The following is a 21,052-nucleotide window of genomic DNA, read 5'->3' as shown; positions in this document are numbered from 1 at the left end:
CTCCTTCAATGGAACCCGTTGGATGAAGGTGAAGCCTTCCGGTGTTGGAAAGTATGGAGTCTCCATCTGTCCAAAGATCTGCATTTTTACCTGTAAAATGTTATCAAATAAGCCCCCCCCCCCCGAACTTGTATAAAGAAATAAAAATACAATGAATGAGCCCCCCCAACTTGTAAAACAAAAAGCTGCGACCTTTTTAAAAAAAAAACGGCCACACCGTGCATGCATGCCCGATGATCCAGCACACATGCACAGTGCAGCCGCATTTTTTTTACATGTTCGTGGCCATTTTGAAGGCCGCTTGCAGCCGGCGTTATTAACAGCCAGCTGTTGCGAGCAGATTTGCGCGATCGGGAGCGCCGCGACGGACGGCTCCACGACACCCGCCCCTGACCCACTCGCGGGTCGTGCACCCGGGTTTGACAATGCCTGACCTAGAAACAAGACAAACCACAACATTAAAACTGCAATGGAACAGACCCCATGTTCCTCACTCTCAGATCATAACGTTTAGGTCCCAAATATTAAATGAGTCACATAATCAAAGTACATCTCTCCCAGAATCATAGAATGGCTACAGAGACCATTTGGCCCATTGTGTCTTCACTAGTTCCTTGAGGTAGCAATTTGCCCAGTGTCACTCCCCTGCCTTCTCCCCGTTGCCCATTCTCACTTTTCTGATAAGAATCCAATTCCCTCTCAAATGCCTTGAATGAGCCTCTACCACTCGAGATCCTATTCTGAGACCCTTGCCAGTCACAGCATTAAAATAGTCTTTCTCGTGTCTCCATTGTTTCTTTTCTCAATTACCTTAAATCTGGTTCTCGACCCTTCCACCAATGCAAACTGTTTTTGCCATTGGCTCTGTCCAGAGCACTTTATTTTGAACACCTTTATCAAATCTTCTCTTAGCCTTCCCTTGTCCAGGAAAACACGCCCAACTTTTCCAATCTGCCCTCATAACTGAAGTTCCTCATCTCTGGAACCATTCTGGTGAATCTTTTCTGCACTCTCTCTCTAATGCCGTCACATCCTTCCTAAAGTGCAGTGCCCAGAAGTGAATGCAATACTTCAGCTGAGGCCGAAGTAGTGATTTATATAAGCTTAACATAACCTCCTTGCTCCTCTACTCTGTACCCATTTTTATAAATGATGTGGAGATGCCGGCGTTGGACTGGCGTGAACACAGTAAGAAGTCTTACAACATCAGGTTAAAGTCCAACAGGTATGTTTCAAATATGAGCTTTCGGAGCGCAGCTCCTTCCTCCTTATAAATGCCAGGATACTGAGTGCTTTATTAACTGTTCTCAGCCTGTCCTGCCACCTTCAATGGTTTATACACAAATACACCCAGGTCCCTCTGCGCCTGAACCTCCTTTTAGAATTTTACCCTTTACTTTAGAATATCTCTGAAATGATAAGAAATGTTTTTCCTTCTGAAATGAAGCACTTCACATTTCGCTACATTAAATTGAATCTGCCACTTGTCTGCCCATTCCACCACCTGTCAATGTCCTTTTGAACTGCTACACCAGGGGTCGGCAACCTGCGGCCCATCAGGGTTCACAGTGTGACCCATTAGACAGACTTCAGCATCCGCTGTCATTTGCTGTAACCATGAGACGTTTTGTGGACCACTGCCCTGACTCAGGGCCACCGCATTCCACTGATATCCATCTATGTAGTTTCTTCTCTGACGGTGTGACTGAAGTGTTTCGCATGTAAAGCGAGGGCGAGTGAAGTGAGGTGCGTGCTGATTGCTCACAACACTGACTGTGAGAGTCGTGTGCTCTCTCTGTGTCCAATCAAGCGTAAATATTTATTTTGTTTTTAACCACTTGAAGTCGATGACAGTTCTATTAATATATTAATGATTAAACATTTTCTATAACTCGGTATGAAATATTCACCGTGCATTGCGTGCATTTATCTTAGTCATGGGTCATAGTGAGTGAACAAGCCCAATTTTAATCCTGCGGCCCACTGAGGTGAAGGAGGCCTACTCATGCGGCCCACTCACTCTCCTAGTTTGTCCATCACTCTTCTACATCATCCTCAGCAGGGGCATGGGAACTTGGATTGTAGTTTTGGGGTACGGGAGATTGAGAGTATAGAGGTCAGGAGCACAGATTTGACTTCGCAGGAGGGTGCCAGTGTTCAGGTAGGTGGTTTGAAGTGTGTCTACTTCAATGCCAGGAGTATACGAAATAAGGTAGGGGAACTGGCAGCATGGGTTGGTACCTGGGACTTCGATGTTGTGGCCATTTCAGAGACATGGATAGAGCAGGGACAGGAATGGTTGTTGCAGGTTCCGGGGTTTAGGTGTTTTAGTAAGCTCAGAGAAGGGGGAAAAAGAGGGGGAGGTGTGGCGCTGCTAGTCAAGGACAGTATTACGGTGGCGGAAAGGATGCTAGATGGGGACTCTTCCTCCGAGGTAGAGTGGGCTGAGGTTAGAAACAGGAAAGGAGAGGTCACCCTGTTGGGAGTTTTCTATAGGCCACCTAATAGTTCTAGGGATGTAGAGGAAAGGATGGCGAAGATGATTCTGGAAAAGAGCAAAAGTAACAGGGTAGTTGTTATGGGAGACTTTAACTTTCCAAATATTGACTGGAAAAGATATAGTTCGAGTACATTAGATGGGTCGTTCTTTGTACAATGTGTGCAGGAGGGTTTCCTGACACAATATGTTGACAGGCGAACAAGAGGCGAGGCCACATTGGATTTGGTTTTGGGTAATGAACCAGGCCAGGTGTTAGATCTGGAGGTAGGTGAGCACTTTGGAAACAGTGACCACAATTCGGTGACCTTTACGTTAGTGATGGAAAGGGATAAGTATACCCCGCAGGACAAGAGTTATAGCTGGGGGAAGGGCAATTATGATGCCATTAGACATGACTTAGGATGTGTAGGTTGGAGAAGTAGGCTGCAAGGGTTGGGCACACTGGATATGTGGAGCTTGTTCAAGGAACAGCTATTGCATGTTCTTGATAAGTACGTACCAGTCAGGCAGGGAGGAAGGGGTCGAGCGAGGGAACCGTGGTTTACCAAAGAAGTGGAATCTCTTGTTAAGAGGAAGAAGGAGGCCTATGTGAAGATGAGGCGTGAAGTTTCAGTTGGGGCGCTTGATTGTTACAAGGAAGCGAGGAAGGATCTAAAGAGAGAGCTGAGACGAGCAAGGAGGGGACATGAGAAATCTTTGGCAGGTAGGATCAAGGGAAACCCAAAAGCTTTCTACAGGTATGTCAGGAATAAAAGAATGACTAGGGTAAGAGTAGGGCCAGTCAAGGACAGTGGTGGGAAGTTGTGTGTGGAGGCTGAGGAGATAAGCAAGATACTAAATGAATACTTTTCATCAGTATTCACTCTAAAAAAAGGTAATATTGTGGAGAATGCTGAGGCCCAGGCTATTAGAATAGATGGCATTGAGGTGCGTAGGGAAGAAGTGTTGGCAATTCTGGACAAGGTGAAAATAGATAAGTCCCCGGGGCCTGATGGGATTTATCCTAGGATTCTCTGGGAAGCCAGGGAAGAGATTGCTGAGCCTTTGGCTTTGATTTTTAGGTCATCATTGGCTACAGGAATAGTGCCAGAGGACTGGAGGATAGCAAATGTGGTCCCTTTGTTCAAGAAGGGGAGTAGAGATAACCCCGGTAACTATAGGCCGGTGAGCCTAACGTCTGTGGTGGGTAAAGCCTTGGAGAGGATTATAAAAGATACGATTTATAATCATCTAGATAGGAATAATATGATTAGGGATAGTCAGCATGGTTTTGTGAAGGGTAGGTCATGCCTCACAAACCTTATCGACTTCTTTGAGAAGGTGACTGAACAGGTAGACGAGGGTAGAGCAGTTGATGTGGTGTATATGGATTTCAGTAAAGCGTTTGATAAGGTTCCCCACGGTCGTCTATTGCAGAAAATACGGAGGCTGGGGATTGAGGGTGATTTAGAGATGTGGATCAGAAATTGGCTAGTTGAAAGAAGACAGAGAGTGGTAGTTGATGGGAAATGTTCAGAATGGAGTTCAGTTACGAGTGGCGTACCACAAGGATCTGTTCTGGGGCCGTTGCTGTTTGTCATTTTTATAAATGACCTAGAGGAGGGCGCAGAAGGATGGGTGAGTAAATTTGCAGACGACACTAAAGTCGGTGGAGTTGTAGACAGTGCGGAAGGATGTTGCAGGTTACAGAGGGACATAGATAAGCTGCAGAGCTGGGCTGAGAGGTGGCAAATGGAGTTTAATGTGGAGAAGTGTGAGGTGATTCACTTTGGAAAGAATAACAGGAATGCAGAATATTTGGCTAATGGTAAAATTCTTGGTAGTGTGGATGAGCAGAGGGATCTCGGTGTCCATGTACATAGATCCCTGAAAGTTGCCACCCAGGTTGATAGGGTTGTGAAGGAGGCCTATGGTGTGTTGGCCTTTATTGGTAGAGGGATTGAGTTCCGGAGCCATGAGGTCATGTTGCAGTTGTACAAAACTCTAGTACGGCCGCATTTGGAGTATTGCGTACAGTTCTGGTCGCCTCATTATAGGAAGGACGTGGAAGCTTTGGAACGGGTGCAGAGGAGATTTACCAGGATGTTGCCTGGTATGGAGGGAAAATCTTATGAGGAAAGGCTGATGGACTTGAGGTTGTTTTCGTTAGAGAGAAGAAGGTTAAGAGGTGACTTAATAGAGGCATACAAAATGATCAGAGGGTTAGATAGGGTGGACAGCGAGAGCCTTCTCCCGCGGATAGAGGTGGCTAGCACGAGGGGACATAGCCTTAAATTGAGGGGTAATAGATATAGGACAGAGGTCAGAGGTGGGTTTTTTAGGCAAAGAGTGGTGAGGCCGTGGAATGCCCTACCTGCAACAGTAGTGAACTCGCCAACATTGAGGGCATTTAAAAGTTTATTGGATAAGCATATGGATGATAAGGGCATAGTGTAGGTTAGATGGCCTTTAGTTTTTTTCCATGTCGGTGCAACATCGAGGGCCGAAGGGCCTGTACTGTGCTGTATCGTTCTATGTTCTATGTTCTATCCTTCTCACAGTTCACAAAGTTTTGTATCATCTGCAAATTCTGAAACTGTGCTGTGTGCACTCGGGTCTACGTCATTAATATGGGCTGAATTTTGCAGAAGTGGGGTGAAGGTGGAGAGGACATATTGTTTGCCCATTCCCCACCTCCCCGGCACAAGAGGTCATCCCGTAGCAGTAACACACAATCCGGCTCCAATAGCACCAGAAATCAGTAGTGGCCACTGCTGGAATTGCAAGGAGATCCACAGAGAAGAGAACAGACACCAGGGGCTGGACTCTCCGACCCCCCGCCGGGTTGGAGAATCGCCGGGGGCCAGCGTGAATCCCGCCCCCGCCGTCTCCCGAAGTCTCCGGCACCGGAGATCCCCCCCGGCGATTCTCCGGCCCGCGATGGGCCGAAGTCCCGCTGCTGTAATGCCGGTCCCGCCGGCGTGAATCAAACCACCTCCCTTACCGGCAGGGCTGGCGGCTGCTGGCGCTCCCACGCATGCGCGGTCTTCCGCCTGCCAGCGAAGACCCTTTGGCCCTAGCTGGCGCGGCGCCAAAGGCCTTCCACGCCAGCCGGCACCACTCCATTCCGCCGGGACACCTCGCCCCGCCAGGTAGGGGAGAATCCAGCCCCAGAGCCAGATCAGTCGGACCTTTTTTTTAAGCGGAGAGGGATCAGGCACCTTAGGGAGATGGGCAAAGGTCTGGAAGGGGGCATGTTTCGAGGTTATCGCAGGGAGACGCAAAGGAGGTGCCCCTGATGCACACAGGACACCCCAACCCACCCCCCTTTTCTTCCCACTTTGTAACCAAGACTGGTGAAAAAGAATCCTTCCCAGTCTCACCATGCCTTCTACTGCCCAGCATATGATGGCAATGTAGGTGGATTGAGGCCAGTAATTGGCCACACAAGGGCCTCAGTAGGCTTAAGGGTGGACAGGAAAGTGGACACCTTATACAGCCCCCATATTATGAGGAACAAGTCAAGTGGGGACGAGAAGGCAGTGATCTACCCACCCACTCATTATACTTTATGTGGCCCCCTCCGAAAGCACAGCTGGTGGGATCTGTAACATCCATCCCAATATCAGGAAGAACAGGGATCCTAACACTGCACCCTGGGGAACTCGACTGTCAACCTTCCAACAGTTCAAAAATCATCGATAAACCACAATGCTGTTTCAGCCAATTCTTTATCCATTTTGCTAGTGTCTCTTTTATTACACAAGCTCTAACTTTGCTCACAAGTCTGTTGCGCGGCTCTTTAGTCTCTCGTGGTTCTGTCACTGTAATGAAGATAACATGAGCGGGATTTTCCGACCCCCCGCCGGGTCGGAGAATTGCCGCAGGGCGGCGTGAATCCCGTTCCCTCCGGCTGGCGAATTCTCCAGCGCTGGGGTTTTGGCAGGGGTGGGAATCGCGCCGATCGGCGGCTACTGGCAGCGGCCACCTCGGCGATTCTCCGGCCCGCGATGGGCCATGCGGCCGCCCGTTTTAGGCCGGTCCCGCCGCCGGTACTTACCGGCGGGATATGGCTCTTCGGGCGGCCTCCGGGGTCCTCGGGGGGCTGCGGAGGGATCTGGATCAGAGGTGTTCCCCCATGAAGGCCTGTCCCGCGATTGGGGCCCACCGATCTGCGGGCAGGCCTGTGCCGTGGGGGTACTTTTTCCCTCCGCACCAGCTGCTGTGGATCTCTGCCATGGCCGGTGTGGAGTCAAACCCCCTTTGCATGTGCTGGGTTGGCTCCAGCACACGCTGGCACTCCCGCGCATGCAGCAGCTCGCGCCGGCTGGCGGAGGCCCTTCAGTGTCAATTGGCACGGCGCCAAACCCCTTCCGCGCCGTTTGGAGCAGCACCAAGCCCTTCCGCGCCAGTTGGCGTGGCGCCAACCCCGCCGGTGCCGGCCTAGCCCCTGAAGGCGTGGAGGATTCCGGACCTTTCAGGCGGCCCAACGCCGGAGTGGTTCACGCCACTCCTCGGCGCCGGGACCGACCGCCCCTCCCTGCCCACAGAGCCAGGTCCCGGGGTGGGCGGTCCCGGCGCCGAGGAGTGGCCGGCGGTCACCCGCCCGTCCCGGGTAGGAGAGAATCTCGCCCCATGAGCTTGGTGCCGCGGCAATCAGCGCGGAAGGGGTTTGGCGCCGTGCCAACTGGCGCTGAAGGGCCTCCGCCAGCCGGCACGAGTTGCCGCAGGCGCGGGAGCGCCAGCATGTGCTGGAGCCAACCCAGCGCACGCAAAGGGGGTTTGACTCCACATGGCAGAGATCCACAGCAGCCGGTGCCGAGGGAAAAAGTGCCCCCACGGCACAGGCCTGCCCGCGGATCGGTGGGCCCCGATCGTGGGCCAGGCCCTCGTGGGGGCACACCTCTGATCCAGATCCCTCCGCACCCCCCCGAGGACCCTGGAGGTTGCCCGCAGAGTCAGGTCCCGGGGCGGGCGGTCCCGGCGCCGAGGAGTGGCCGGCGGTCACTCGCCCGTCCCGGGTAGGGGAGAATCTCGCCCCCTGAGTTCAAATCCCATCATGGCAGCTTGAGATTTGAATTCAGCTTTTAAAAATATTCTGCAAATAGAAACTGGCATCAGCACAAAACCCTTTACCCAGAGAGTGGTGAGAATGTGGGTCACGACTACAGGGAGTAGCTGAGATGAAGAGTGCAGATGAGTTTAAGGGGAAACTGGATGAGTGTGCGAGAGAGAAGATAAAGTTAGATGAGAGAGGTTGAGAAAAAGGTTTGAGTGGAGCATAAATGCCAGCACGGATCGGTTGGGCCGAATGGCCAGCTCTGCTTCAGTACTGTATATTCTCTACAATTTTATGGAAAATAAGTGAGCACAAACGTTATCAACTTTCTCACTAGTGCCTTCGAGAGAGGGAATCTGCTGTCCATATCCAACATTGGCCTATATGTGACTCCAATCGCATCCCAATGTGCTTGCCCAGTTACCAATGACTTTCCGTTTAGTGCTCCCACTGATACATAGGAACATCGATATTAGGAGTGGAAGGAGGCCATTCGGCCCTTCAGGCCTGCTCCACCGTTCATTATGGTCATGGCTGGTCATTCAACTCAATAGCCTGATCCCTCCTTCCCCCCATATACTTTGATCCCCTTTACCCCAAGTGCCATATCTAACTGCTACTTGGAAATATATAGGGCGGGGTTTTCCATTGGCCAACGCCGAAATCAGGAAACACGATTGGGCGGAGAATCAGTTTTGATGCCAAAATCGTGACGGGCACCTGTTTCACAATTCTCCGGTGCCTCGACAGCGGCGTTAATGTGTCACACTCTGCACGTACAGTAAACACCATTGGCAAATCATCAGAGGGCCTTCCTCAGTCTAAGCCCTCTGTCTGGGGCCTCCGCGATTCTCCACCTCCACTGGGGGGAATTCCCGATGGCGAGGTTCACTTGTGCTTTTAAAAATTGTGAAACAGGCGCCATGGCTGCTGAGGGAGAGGGGTTACGGAAAGTGTCTCACATCGCCATAGTTTGCTGATAGTTGTGCTGCTGGCCGTGGGGGCTTCTGCCAGGGCCGGGGGAGCAGCGGGGGTGTCCAGGAGGTGGGCTGTGGGGTCGGGGTGGGCGGGCAAGAAACACCATTACTGCATCCTGCGAGGAAGGCAGCCATGCAGCTGCACACACCACTGACTGCCCACTGTGAACGTAGAGCCATGGGTTTCCATGGATTTCCCCCAGGCCAACTCCCTCAGTACCTTCTGGCCCTCGCCGACCCTTCAGTTATTCTGGTTTATGGATACAGCAGGAATTGTGGCTTTCATTTCCAACATGCACCAGCGCATTTGGCTAACTGAGGAGCTGTCAGTGTATATGGAACGGTAAATAAAACTGGATAAATTCTACAAACTCCCTCGAGCATTTGAGTGAACAGATCATTCAGGATGAGCACTGTTCAAAATGATGCCAAGGAATTGAAATCAATGCTATCCTTCAGATCAAATCATCCTGACTGCTCATTTCTGGATCACGACCTTCCAAACTGCACCTGGGTAGAGGAAGGAGGGCAGCAAATACCTGGGAACATCACAATCTGAAGATTCCCCTCCAAATCACTCACTGACTTGGAAATAGATCAGCTGTTCCTTCAGCGTCGCTGGGTCAAAAACCTGGAACTCTCTCTCTAACAGCACAGTGGGTGTACCTACACCTCAGGGACTGCAGCAGTTCAAGATGGAGGCTCACCACCACCTTCTTGAGAGCAATTAGAGATGGACAATAAATGCATATCCAGGCACCTGACCTCCCAAAGCAGCTGATCATGATTCTCATACATTTATACTTCGCTTTATTTTCTCTATCTTCTTGATGGATACCTGATTGGTGCTGCTGTAGGTGTTTCTCTCCCCTTCCTCCTAAGCTGTAAATACTGTTTGACATATTCTGTCACTTCCCCGTCTCCTCTGGGCTGAAGTCAAGGGTGGAATCCTGAGGAAGTGGCGGGGGTTTCGGCTGGCAAGAGCCCCATCTCACCTCCTTTTAGGGAAGGCCCACCATGTTCCACTCAGGAACCTGACAGGCCAGCAGTGGGCACCTGGGATATAGGACCCTGAGGACAGAAGTGCCAATCAGTGAGAGCTGTCGACCAATCACTGACCGGCAGCTCCAATAAACCAGGGAGGTGGTGGCTGCCACCGCTGGATCGCAAGTCAGAGGTGGGTAATTGTGGGGGCGGGTGAGTTGTGTGGGGGTCACAGAGAAGACAGGGGTTCGACATCGAGGGCAAGGGGGATGGATGGCTCTCAGAAGGCCCTCCTCCATTTCCGAATGGTCAGTCAGGTACTCTGAACAAGGGGACAGCCCAGCACAAGCTGCTTGTTGGGCTCCCAAATGGTAAATGGTTAATCCCAGCAGCGGTGGCATGAGGCCCTGAAGTGGACAACAGTTTCCCACAGAAAGACCTCAGTTGGTGGTGAGTGGGAACGATGTCCATGGCCCTTCCTGCCACAGACATAATCGGGGTGGTAATGGGACAGGGCCCCACTCTCCGCCATGATTAAATGTCCTCCCCCACCACCAAACCTGCTAAGGGGAAAGCACAAGGCACCACCCCAAGACTCTTTGCTCCTTCTCTAACTCATTCTCTTCCAAGATCCGAAAATGGTGGCGATCCTCACATCTGCCATTAGTACAGCTGCCATGCGGCACATCTCAGTCATCCTACACCCTACAACAGGCTTTTTCAAAGTGAGGGTGTGGGTCGCGGGCAGATGTAAAAAGGGTCGCCGTGCACCCTGAAATTAACATAATTATCCCAACTACTGGGTAAAATCAGGATGGCAAACAAAAAAAGTTCGATGAAAATGGGTTTTGTGAGGGGAGATACGAGAGAACACATGGCCCAGGAGCGAGAAGCTGAGTGGATTGTTGGGCTGACAGACATCCCAACCCAACAGCAAGCCAGACAGTGAGCTGTAATTTGAAACCATCACACGGACAAGACTGAAGCCGGGTAACGGGACATTGTGGGCTAAATTCTCCGCGGTTGGGATTCTCCGTTGCTCCGGCAGCCTGGGGATTTCCCAACAGTGTGGGGCTGCCCACAATGGGAAATCACATTGGCCGGCTGGCGAGACAGAGAATCCCGAGGCGGGGGTTAGGGGGCACGGATATTCACCAATCAATCCGATTCTTCACTGAACTGAAATCTTTTTCAATCAATTAAACAGATGAGGGGCGAACTGATAGAGGTCTACACAATTATGAGGGGCATAGACAGAGAGGCTTTCCCCAGGGTCGAGGGGTCGATTACTAAGGGGCATAGGTTTAAGGTGCGAGGGGCAAAGTTTAGAGGAGATGTACAAGGCAAGTTTTTTTTTTACAGAAAGTGTAGTGGGTGCCTGGAACTCGCTGTCGGAGGAGGTGGTGGAAGCAGGGACGATAGTGACATTTAAGGAGCATCTTGACAAATACATGAATAGGATGGGAATAGTGGGATACTGACCCGGGAAGTGTAGAGGATTTTAGTTTAGACGGGCAGCATGGTCGGCGCGGGCTTGGAGGGCCGAATGGCCTGTTCTTGTGCTGTACTTTTCTTTGTTCTTTGTTCTTTATAAACTGAGTAGTTTTTCAGGTTAACCCACCAAGAGACTCAGTTCCCATTTCTGTATAGAAGCTAGCACAGACCCCCACCCTGCAAGCACTCCGCTTACACACTCTCTCTCTAGGTCCTCTCGTTAGAAGGAGCTTTTGGGAAGCCAAATACCAGGTTGGAGATGTTATGCATCCATTCAAAATGTGTGAGGGACAACAGGATTTGGAGAAAACTATCATCTTTCTTTCTGGGTCTGGGTACCGATCCTCACCCACAGCCAAACTCTCTGCATTTACCAGATTAAACCTGGCACAGAACAGTCACAACAGCGACCAAAGGAAAATCCTCAGAACTTTATGGAAACAAGCTGCCTGCAACCCCCTTCCAAAAAAAAAATTATGCATCATAAATGAAAAACAATATTGATATCAATCCCAAAAGCAGCTTTTCCGAGTTTAAACCTGTCTGCCTTTGTCTTACTCTCACAGTTTAATTTACAGTAATGTTCTGGATTCATTTTCCCCAACCATTCATTAGCATACTGCACTTCTCCTGTAAGATTAAGGGCTTTAATCCTAATTTTCTGTAGTCTTTCCTCTGAGTTAGTCATGGCTCAGTGGGTAATCCACTTGTCTCTACAACAGAAGGTTGTGGGTTCACATCCACATCTGTAGTACTGTAGCGATGCTGCACTGCTGAAATGCCATTTTCCAGTTACCATGTTACATGGAAGCTCTGCCCCTCATGTGGATGTAAAAGATTCCATGGGACTACATTGAATAAGAGCAGGGAATTATCCCTAATGTCCTAACTAATATTTATCCCTCAATCAACATCACAAAAACAGATTATCTGGTCTATTTTATATTGCTGATTGTGGGATCTTGCTGTGCATAAATTGACATTACAGCAGTGACTGGACTTCATTGGTTGCAAACTACTTTATACTCTGTAGTTGTGAGGGTGCTGAAAAATGTAAATCTTGTTTTTTTGCATAATTCAAACATTGACATCAACCTCGTGGCTCTCCTCTGCACTTTGAATATATTTCTACTTTCATAGAGTCATATAGTTTCACAACACGGAACCCAGAAAGAGGCCCTTCAGCCCATCATGTCTGCACAGGCCATCAAGTAGGTCCCGAAGGTCATCCAGTTAGCAAATGTAGGTCCCCGGGAAAAATCTTTGAAAAACACTGCCTTACAAGATCGCAACATGAAATCTAACTAAAAGAATGTATTTGTCTCTATTGCCCAAACTGCAGTCCATTCCACACATTCATCACCCCATGATGAACCACTTGCTATCAGTCAGAAGTTTGACACATTTTTGGTTTGAATCAATGCCTGTTGTCCTCCTCACACAGTTCAGGTTGAATTAGTTTCCAAATGTGTATTTTCAGCAACATTTACAATCTTCTCCACCTCTCTGACCTCACTGGCTCTTTTTAAGGCTGAAAAGCTGAAGGGACAATTTTAACAAAACTAAACAAATGGAAACTGATGTCCAGATTGGATGTATGTTTTACAACAGTTTGATTTTACTTCATGGCCAGGACGCTAATGTGATTGTGCCAGCTTGCCACCATGAAATTAGGCCAGAATTAGCCCAAATGTTTCCTTGCTCTTGCCTCATTATCCATTTCTCTATCACAGGGATCAGTCTCTGGTCATTCTCTGGGTTAACTCCTGAATATCTCCATTGTGTTCTGCTAACTAGAGGGCATGAAGTGCGTTCTGGCGAGAGGTCCATGTGATCTAAACATGACCTCCATTCACATGCACTCCATTGTTTTGACTTTATGGATGGAATTTTCCAGCTGTTCTCACCAGCGAGATATTCCCGTCTCGCCCACGGCAAACCCCCGTCTTGGGATTTCGGGCAGTAGAGGGTACACTGAATGAGAAATCTGTTGGCAGCAGCAGGGTCTTTTGATCTTCTCATCTCACTGCCAGCCAATGGCGGGTTGCCTCCACTGCCGCGAAACATGTCGCAGCGAGCACAGAAAATTCAGGCTGATAATTCAGAACTTAATCTTTTTTCTTAGGTATTGCTCCACTTTTCACATATATTCACATCTGTAAGTCTATAAAAGCACTCCGCAGTTTGGAAGCCATCCCCTCAAATCCAGATGTCCTTAGTTTGGCATCACCTGTGAATATAGAGAATTCTGAGTCCAAGTACTAGCTTCCTGCTAAGTTCAGCTCGGATTCTAATTTAAAATAAGAGGTGTGGCAGGGTGCCTCAGACTGATGGAATGACCATCCTGCTTCATGTGGGAACTCGAGCCCTATCCCCATAACTCCACCTAACCTTTGGGTACTAAGGGGTAATTTAGCATGGCTAATCCACCTAACCTGGTACCTCTGAAAACGTAGCTGAAGTTGGAGAAACATGGAATTCTTGGGAGGTTCTGGAGGTCAGGGAGTTACAAGAGATAAGGAAAGGGCAGGGTCATGGAGGGATTTGTCTGGGTCTCTCAGCGATCTCGCCCAGGACACCGAGGAGAACTCCCTGGTCTTCTTCAAATAGTGCCATGGGATCGTTTACTCCTCTTTCCTGGAGAAAAGAGCCACTGTCTATTTAATCTTTCCTTATCTATTCGTAACTAGAGAATCACCTACAATGGCTTCCCTTCCTGCACCTATACTGTTACCTCTGGTCTCCCCCCAACAGTCTATCCTGAGGCAGAATGGTGGCACAGTGGTTAGCACTGCTGCCTCACGGCACAGAGGTCCCAGGTTCGATCCCGGCTCTGGGTCACTGTGTGGAGTTTGCACATTCTCCCTGTGTTTGCATGGGTTTCGCCCCCACAACCCAAAGATGTGCAAGGTAGGTGGATTGGCCACGCTAAATTGCCCCTTAATCGGAAAAAATGAATTGGGCGCACTAAATTACCTCACCACCACCTCTCTCGAATCCTCCACTGTTGCTAAATTATCAGGTGACCTATCTGACATCCAGTACTGGATGAGGCAGACATTTCCTCCAATTACATATTAGAAAGACTAAAGCCATTATTTTTGCTCCCTGCTCTAAATTATTCCTTAGAATAACTGACTCCATCCCTCTCCCCGCAACAGCCTGAGATTAAGCCCAGTTTACACCTGTGGACTGGAACTTCCTAGAAGAACATAAGAACTAGGAGCACACGTAGGCAATCTGGCCCTTAAAGCCTGCTCCGCCATTCAATTAGATCATGGCTGATATTTTGTGGACTCAGCTCCACTTTCCCGCCCTAACACCACAACGCTTTATTCCTTTATTTTTCTAAAAACTGTCTATCTTTATCTTAAAAATATTTAATGAAGGAGCCTCAACTGCTTCACTGGGCAGGAAATTCCATAAATTCACAACCCTTTGGGTGAAGAAGTTCTTCTCAACTCAGTCCTAAATCTACTTCCCCTTATTTTGAGGCTCTGCCCCCTAGTTCTGCTTTCACCCGCCAGTGGAAACAACCTTCCCGCATCTATCCTATCTATTCCCTTCATAATTTTATATGTTTCTATAAGATCACCCCCGCATCCTTCTAAATTCCAACGAGTACAGTCCCAGCCTACTCAACCTCTACTCAAGCTTGCCGGCTTCACTGATGCCTTTTGTCGCCTGATTAAACAGCACTCTGTGTAGTTTCAAAGTGCTGGCGAGGATCACACAGCCAGCTCGGGGTGAGGGTGGGGGGGGGGGAACACCAGCAAAGCCGGGATTCTGATATGGGGGGATGCTTTGTAAAATGACCCCCAACCTCAAAGTTACATATAAGGCACCAACTCCCCCCTTCCCTGCCCCCACGGAGATTTGGGCACTCTCCATGGAGACCTGGACACCCCAAGCATCGGGGCACCCACCACCACACCACCAACATCAGGGCATCGCTGCGCCCCCAAAACCCCACGCAGTCATCGGGGCTTTCCCTCTCCACTGCCACCACACATAAGGGGAACTCCCACCCACAATGGGTTACCCCCTTTTGCCAACTCCCTTGGCACTGCCCCTCCCCCCCCCCCCTCCACTGCCCATTTGTCACACTGTCAGAGTGCCAGGGGCAATTCCTTGTCCCTCAACCCTCAGGATCTCCAAGCAGCTCTGCACCCCCGGCATGGTCATTACGACTGGTATTCATTTTGGAAAATCAGTAGTGATTCATGCCAGCGTGACATCACGCCGCTGGAAGAAGGGGGTGGATACATCATGGGCGGACACTACGGCATAAATTCATGGCAATCAGGTTGACGCCCACATTGGATCAAATGGAGATCTCGCTGGCCCAAAATCCATTTTGGCCCTCTCACGAGATTAAGCAACCATAACGGATTTGCACCCATGGCGATATAAAGGTTGATATAAAGGCCATCTTGATATTCTATATTTTTTGGAGCAGAACAGTAACTGAGGAAACGTTGCATATAACATGTCGGAGCATTTCAAATCTAAAATCAAACTGAAGGATTGTCTGGCTATGCTGCTGGAAGTTTCACCCTAAGAACTCGCACAACCAACATCTCCACGGCCAAACCACCTTTATTTTCCATGTCCAACATTCCCATAACTAGTAAACAAAAGCATTCAAAGAATAGCATTTTCTGAATAGGTCTTTGACTTCCTCCTGGGTTGTTCACTGCGGTACCCAGGAGATTTCTGTTTAATTCCTGGAGAGTCCAGGACAAACCTGGTGGATAGGTGGCCCCGAATGAGCGATGGTGGAGGAATGTTGGGGAGGGTTTAAACTAATGTGGCAGGGGGATGGGAACCACTGCTGGAAGTTGGAAGGTAGTAAAACAGGGTCAGAAACAAAAGGAAGTAAGGGGAAAAGTGCAAGGCAGAGAAGACATAGTCAGAAATCCATAAGGGCGACAGTACAAGGTACAGTGACTGAGGGGAGCACAGTGAATAGGCCCAGTAATAACAAAAGGAATAAAACTGGAGATGTTAAGATTCAAAACAGAGGTAAAAAAACCAACATAAGTGTACTTTACCTGAATGCTCGTAGTATTCGGAATAAAGTAAATGAGTTGGTGGCACAAATCATCGTAAATGACTATGATTTAGTGGCCATTACTGAAACATGGTTAAAGGATGGTCACGACTGGGAGTTAAATATCCAAGGGTATCAAACTATTCGGAAGGACAGAGTAGATGGTAAGGGAGGTGGTGTTGCTCTGTTATTTAAGGATGACATCCGGGCAATAGTAAGGGATGACATCGGTGCTATGGAGGATAAGGTTGAATCCATTTGGCTGGAAATCAGGAATAGTAAGGCGAAAAAGTCACTGATAGGAGTAGTCTATCGGCCACCAAATAGTAACGAGATGGTGGGGCAGGCAATAAACAAAGAAATAACTGATGCATGTAGAAATGGTACAGCAGTTATCATGGGGGATTTTAATCTACATGTCGATTGGTTTAACCAGGTCGGTCAAGGCAACCGTGAGGAGGGGTTTATAGAATGTATCCGCGATAGTTTCCTAGAACAGTATGTAATGGAACCTACGAGGGAACAAGCGGTCCTAGATCTTGTCCTGTGTAATGAGACAGGATTGATTCATGATCTCATAGTTAGGGATCCTCTCGGAAGGAGCGATCACAATATGGTGGAATTTAAAATACAGATGGAGGGTGAGAAAGTAAAATCAAATACTAGTGTTTTGTGTTTAAACAAAGGAGATGACAAGGGGATGAGAGAAGAACTAGCTAAGGTAGACTGGGAGCTAAGACTTTATGGTGGAACAGTTGAGGAACAGTGGAGAACCTTCCAAGCGATTTTTCACAGTGCTCAGCAAAGGTTTATACCAACAAAAAGGAAGGACGGAAGAAAGAGGGAAAATCGACCGTGGATATCTAAGGAAATAAGGGAGAGTATCAAATTGAAGGAAAAAGCATATAAAGTGGCAAAGATTGCTGGGAGATTAGAGGACTGGGAAATCTTTAAGGGGCAACAGAAAGCTACTAAAAAAGCAATAAAGAAGAGTAAGATAGAGTATGAGAGTAAACTTGCCCAGAATATAAAAACAGACAGTAAAAGTTTTTACAAATATATAAGACAAAAAAGAGTGGCTAAGGTAAATATTGGTCCTTTAGAGGATGAGAAGGGAGTTTTAATAATGGGAAATGAGGAAATGGCTGAGGAACTGAACAGGTTTTTTGGGTCGGTCTTCACAGTGGAAGACACAAATAACATGCCAGCGACTGATAGAAATGAGGCTATGACAGGTGAGGACCTTGAGAGGATTGTTATCACTAAGGAGGTAGTGATGGGCAAGCTAATGGGGCTAAAGGTAGACAAGTCTCCTGGCCCTGATGGAATGCATCCCAGAGTGATAAAAGAGATGGCTAGGGAAATTGCAGATGCACTAGTGATAATTTACCGAAATTCACTAGACTCTGGGGTGGTCCCGGTGGATTGGAAATTAGCAAACGTGACGCCACTGTTTAAAAAAGGAGGTAGGCAGAAAGCAGGAAATTATAGGCCAGTGAGTTTAACTTCGGTAATAGGGAAGATGCTGGAATCTATCATCAAGGAAGAAATTGCGAGGCATCTGGATAGAAATTGTCCCATTGGGCAGACGCAGCATGGGTTCATAAAAGGCAGGTCATGCCTAACTAATTTAGTGGAATTTTTTGAGGACATTACCAGTGCAGTAGATAACGGGGAGCCGATGGATGTGGTATATTTGACAAGGTGCCACACAAAAGGTTGCTGCATAAGATAAAGATGCATGGCATTAAGGGTAAAGTAGTAGCATGGATAGAGGATTGGTTAATTAATAGAAAGAAAAGAGTTGGGATAAATGGGTGTTTCTCTGGTTGGCAATCAGTAGCTAGTGGTGTCCCTCAGGGATCCGTGTTGGGCCCACAATTGTTCACAATTTACATTGATGATTTGGAGTTGGGGACCAAGGGCAATGTGTCCAAATTTGCGGATGACACTAAGATGAGTGGTAAAGCGAAAAGTGCAGAGGATACTGGAAGTCTGCAGAGGGATTTGGATAGGTTAAGTGAATGGGCTCGGGTCTGGCAGATGGAATACAATGTTGACAAATGTGAGGTTATCCATTTTGATAGGAATAACAGCAAACGGGATTATTATTTAAAAGATAAAATATTAAAGCATGCCGCTGTTCAGAGAGACTTGGGTGTGCTAGTGCATGAGTCACAGAAGGTTGGTTTACAAGTGCAACAGGTGATTAAGAAGGCAAATGGAATTTTGTCCTTCATTGCTAGAGGGATGGAGTTTAAGACTAGGGAGGTTATGTTGCAATTGTATAAGGTGTTAGTGCGGCCACACCTGGAGTATTGTGTTCAGTTTTGGTCTCCTTACTTGAGAAAGGACGTACTGGCGCTGGAGGGGTGTGCAGAGGAGATTCACTAGGTTAATCCCAGAGCTGAAGGGGTTGGATTATGAGGAGAGGTTGAGTAGACTGGGACTGTACTCGTTGGAATTTAGAAGGATGAGGGGGGATCTTATAGAAACATTTAAAATTATGAAGGGAATAGATAGGATAGATGCGGGCAGGTTGTTTCCACTGGCGGGTGACAGCAGAACTAGGGGGCATAGCCTCAAAATAAGGGGAAGTAGATTTAGGACTGAGTTTAGGAGGAACTTCTTCACCCAAAGGGTTGTGAATCTATGGAATTCCTTGCCCAGTGAAGCAGTTGAGGCTCCTTCATTACATGTTTTTAAGGTAAAGATAGATAGTTTTTTGAAGAATAAAGGGATTAAGGGTTATGGTGTTCGGGCCGGAAAGTGGAGCTGAGTCCACAAAAGATCAGCCATGATCTCATTGAATGGCGGAGCAGGCTCGAGGGACCAGATGGCCTACTCCTGCTCCTAGTTCTTATGTTCTTATGTTCTTAATTGATTGTTGCCTGCTCAGTTTAATTCTTGTGTTTTCCCTCCTAGATCGCAAGTTTCTCATTACCAACGTTCGCATGAAGAATTGTGCCATTATCTTTTGCAACGATGGCTTCTGTGAAATGTTTGGCTACTCCAGGGTGGAGATCATGCAGAAACCTGGCACCTGTGATTTTCTGACCGGACCAGCCACGCCAGAAAGTGCGATGGCACAGCTGGCGCAAGCCCTCCTCGGATCAGAAGAGATGAAAGTAGAACTGCTGTATTACAGGAAGGATGGTAAGAATGGTCTTCTTCTGTGCTGTTACTTTTCTATGGTTCAATGGTTCTAACACCCGGGCTGTGCATCCCTTGTGGATTGGCAACAAGGGCTGAATATCCAGACGGCATCTTCCCCTGGATTGGTGGTAATGGTAGAGTGGGGGATATGCCAGGCCATGAGGTTACAGTTTGTGATTGAATACAATTCTGCTGCTGCTGGGTGCCTCGTGGGTGCCCAGTTTTGAGTTGCTTGATCTGTTCTGAATCTATCCCATTTAGCATGGTGGCAGTACCACAGACAAGATGGAGGGTATCTTCAATGCAAAAACAGCACATTATCTCCACAAGGACTGCAGTGGTCACTCCTACCAATATTGTCATAGAAAGAGGTATGTTTGGTGAGGAACGAGGTCAAGCAGGCTTTTTCCTCTTGTTGGTTCTCCCACCACCAGGCCCAATCTTGCAGCCATTTCCTTCAGTACTCAACCAGCTCGGTCTGCTGTGGTACTACCGAGCCACTCTTGGTGATGGACATTGAAGTCCCCACTCAGAGTACATTCTGCCATCCTCAGTGTTTCTTCCAATTGGTGTTCAACATGAATGGGTATTGATTCATTGCACCTGGGGTACTGTGTGCAGTTTTGGTCCCCTTACCTCAGAAAGGATATTATTGCCACAGAGGGGGTGCAGCCACCACCAGACTTGTTCCAGGTGTAGCAGGACTGTCTTATAAAGAGAGATTGGGTAAACTGAGTCTGTAATCTCCAGAGTTTTGAAAAATGAGGGGCGAGATTCTCCGGACTCACGACGGGTCGGAGAATAGCGGGCGTCGGAAATTTTTAAGGCGACGCTGTTCCGACGCCTTCCCGCTATTCTCCGAACCCCGCAAATTGTCGGAGTCGCGTTTCCCGACAAACGCCTCCTTCCCGCCCCTGACACGACCAGAATCGCCACTGAGAGCCCCCCCCGCTATTCACCGGCCCGGATGGGCCGAAGTCCCGACGTCATGGCGCCCTGTTTGGACGTCGTGAAACACACCTGCTTTTTAAATTCGTCAACCAGTCGGCCTGGCTGACGACTGCTTGGAGGAGGTCAGGGCACCACTCTGCGCACCGCTCAGCGCACCGCTCGAGTCTGGCCACAACGGGGAAGGCATCCCTGGGAACGGGAGGGGGTCCAGAGCGGGGGCAGTGGGGGGGAGACGGGGGAGGCAGTGGGGGAGACGGAGGGGGCAGTGGGGGAGATGGAGGGGGCAGTGGGGGAGACGGAGGGGGCAGTGGGGGAAGAACGGGGGAGGCAGTGGGGGAGACGGAGGTGGCAGTGGGGGAGACGGAGGGGGCAGTGGGGGAGACGGAGGTGGCAGTGGGGGAGACGGAGGTGGCAGTGGGGGAGACGGAGGGGGCAGTGGGGGAGACGGAGGGGGCAGTGGGGGGCGACGGAGGGGGGGGGGGGGTTAGGTAGAGAGTGTGCCGTCCAACCCCGTAACAAAATGTCTGCCACCATGCCATGGTGTGCAGGTGACGAGGACACGGCCGCTGGTTCCCCTGTGGCTTCCGGCCACAGGCCACTGACGCACCCGTGAGGAGGCCATAGTTTACTGGCCGTTGGATGCAGAAAGTGACCAGGGGTTAGGCTGACCGCGTGTCAGCAGCGCGACCAGGCCACCGGGACACACTGGTATCCCATGGCTGGCGGCTGCCGAGGTGTCGACTAACGTCCGTCTAACATGTCCCGTTTCTCTGCCCCCCACCACCCTTCTGTAGGTTAGCACGATGCATGGGAACAGAACGGCTATGTTCTGCGCAGTGGTTGGGGCAGCTCTACTGGATTTGGAGATGCAGCAGCATCCACACCCACAACCCGCAGTG

General features: G+C 49.2%; 1 protein-coding gene across 1 annotated transcript in view; it reads left to right on the top strand.

The window, feature by feature from the left end:
• kcnh6a (potassium voltage-gated channel, subfamily H (eag-related), member 6a) overlaps window positions 1-21,052 on the top strand; it is a 357,081-nt gene that overhangs the window by 37,405 nt on the left and 298,624 nt on the right. Inside the window, exon 2 of the mRNA XM_038779154.1 lies at window positions 18,972-19,202. Within this exon, the coding sequence (XP_038635082.1) occupies window positions 18,972-19,202 (231 nt within the window). The remainder of the gene's footprint in view (window positions 1-18,971; window positions 19,203-21,052) is intronic.

The sequence above is a fragment of the Scyliorhinus canicula genome, chromosome 19 (genome assembly GCF_902713615.1).
Source record: "Scyliorhinus canicula chromosome 19, sScyCan1.1, whole genome shotgun sequence".
Taxonomy (NCBI): domain Eukaryota; kingdom Metazoa; phylum Chordata; class Chondrichthyes; order Carcharhiniformes; family Scyliorhinidae; genus Scyliorhinus; species Scyliorhinus canicula.
This window is presented reverse-complemented; position numbering and strand designations above follow the sequence as displayed.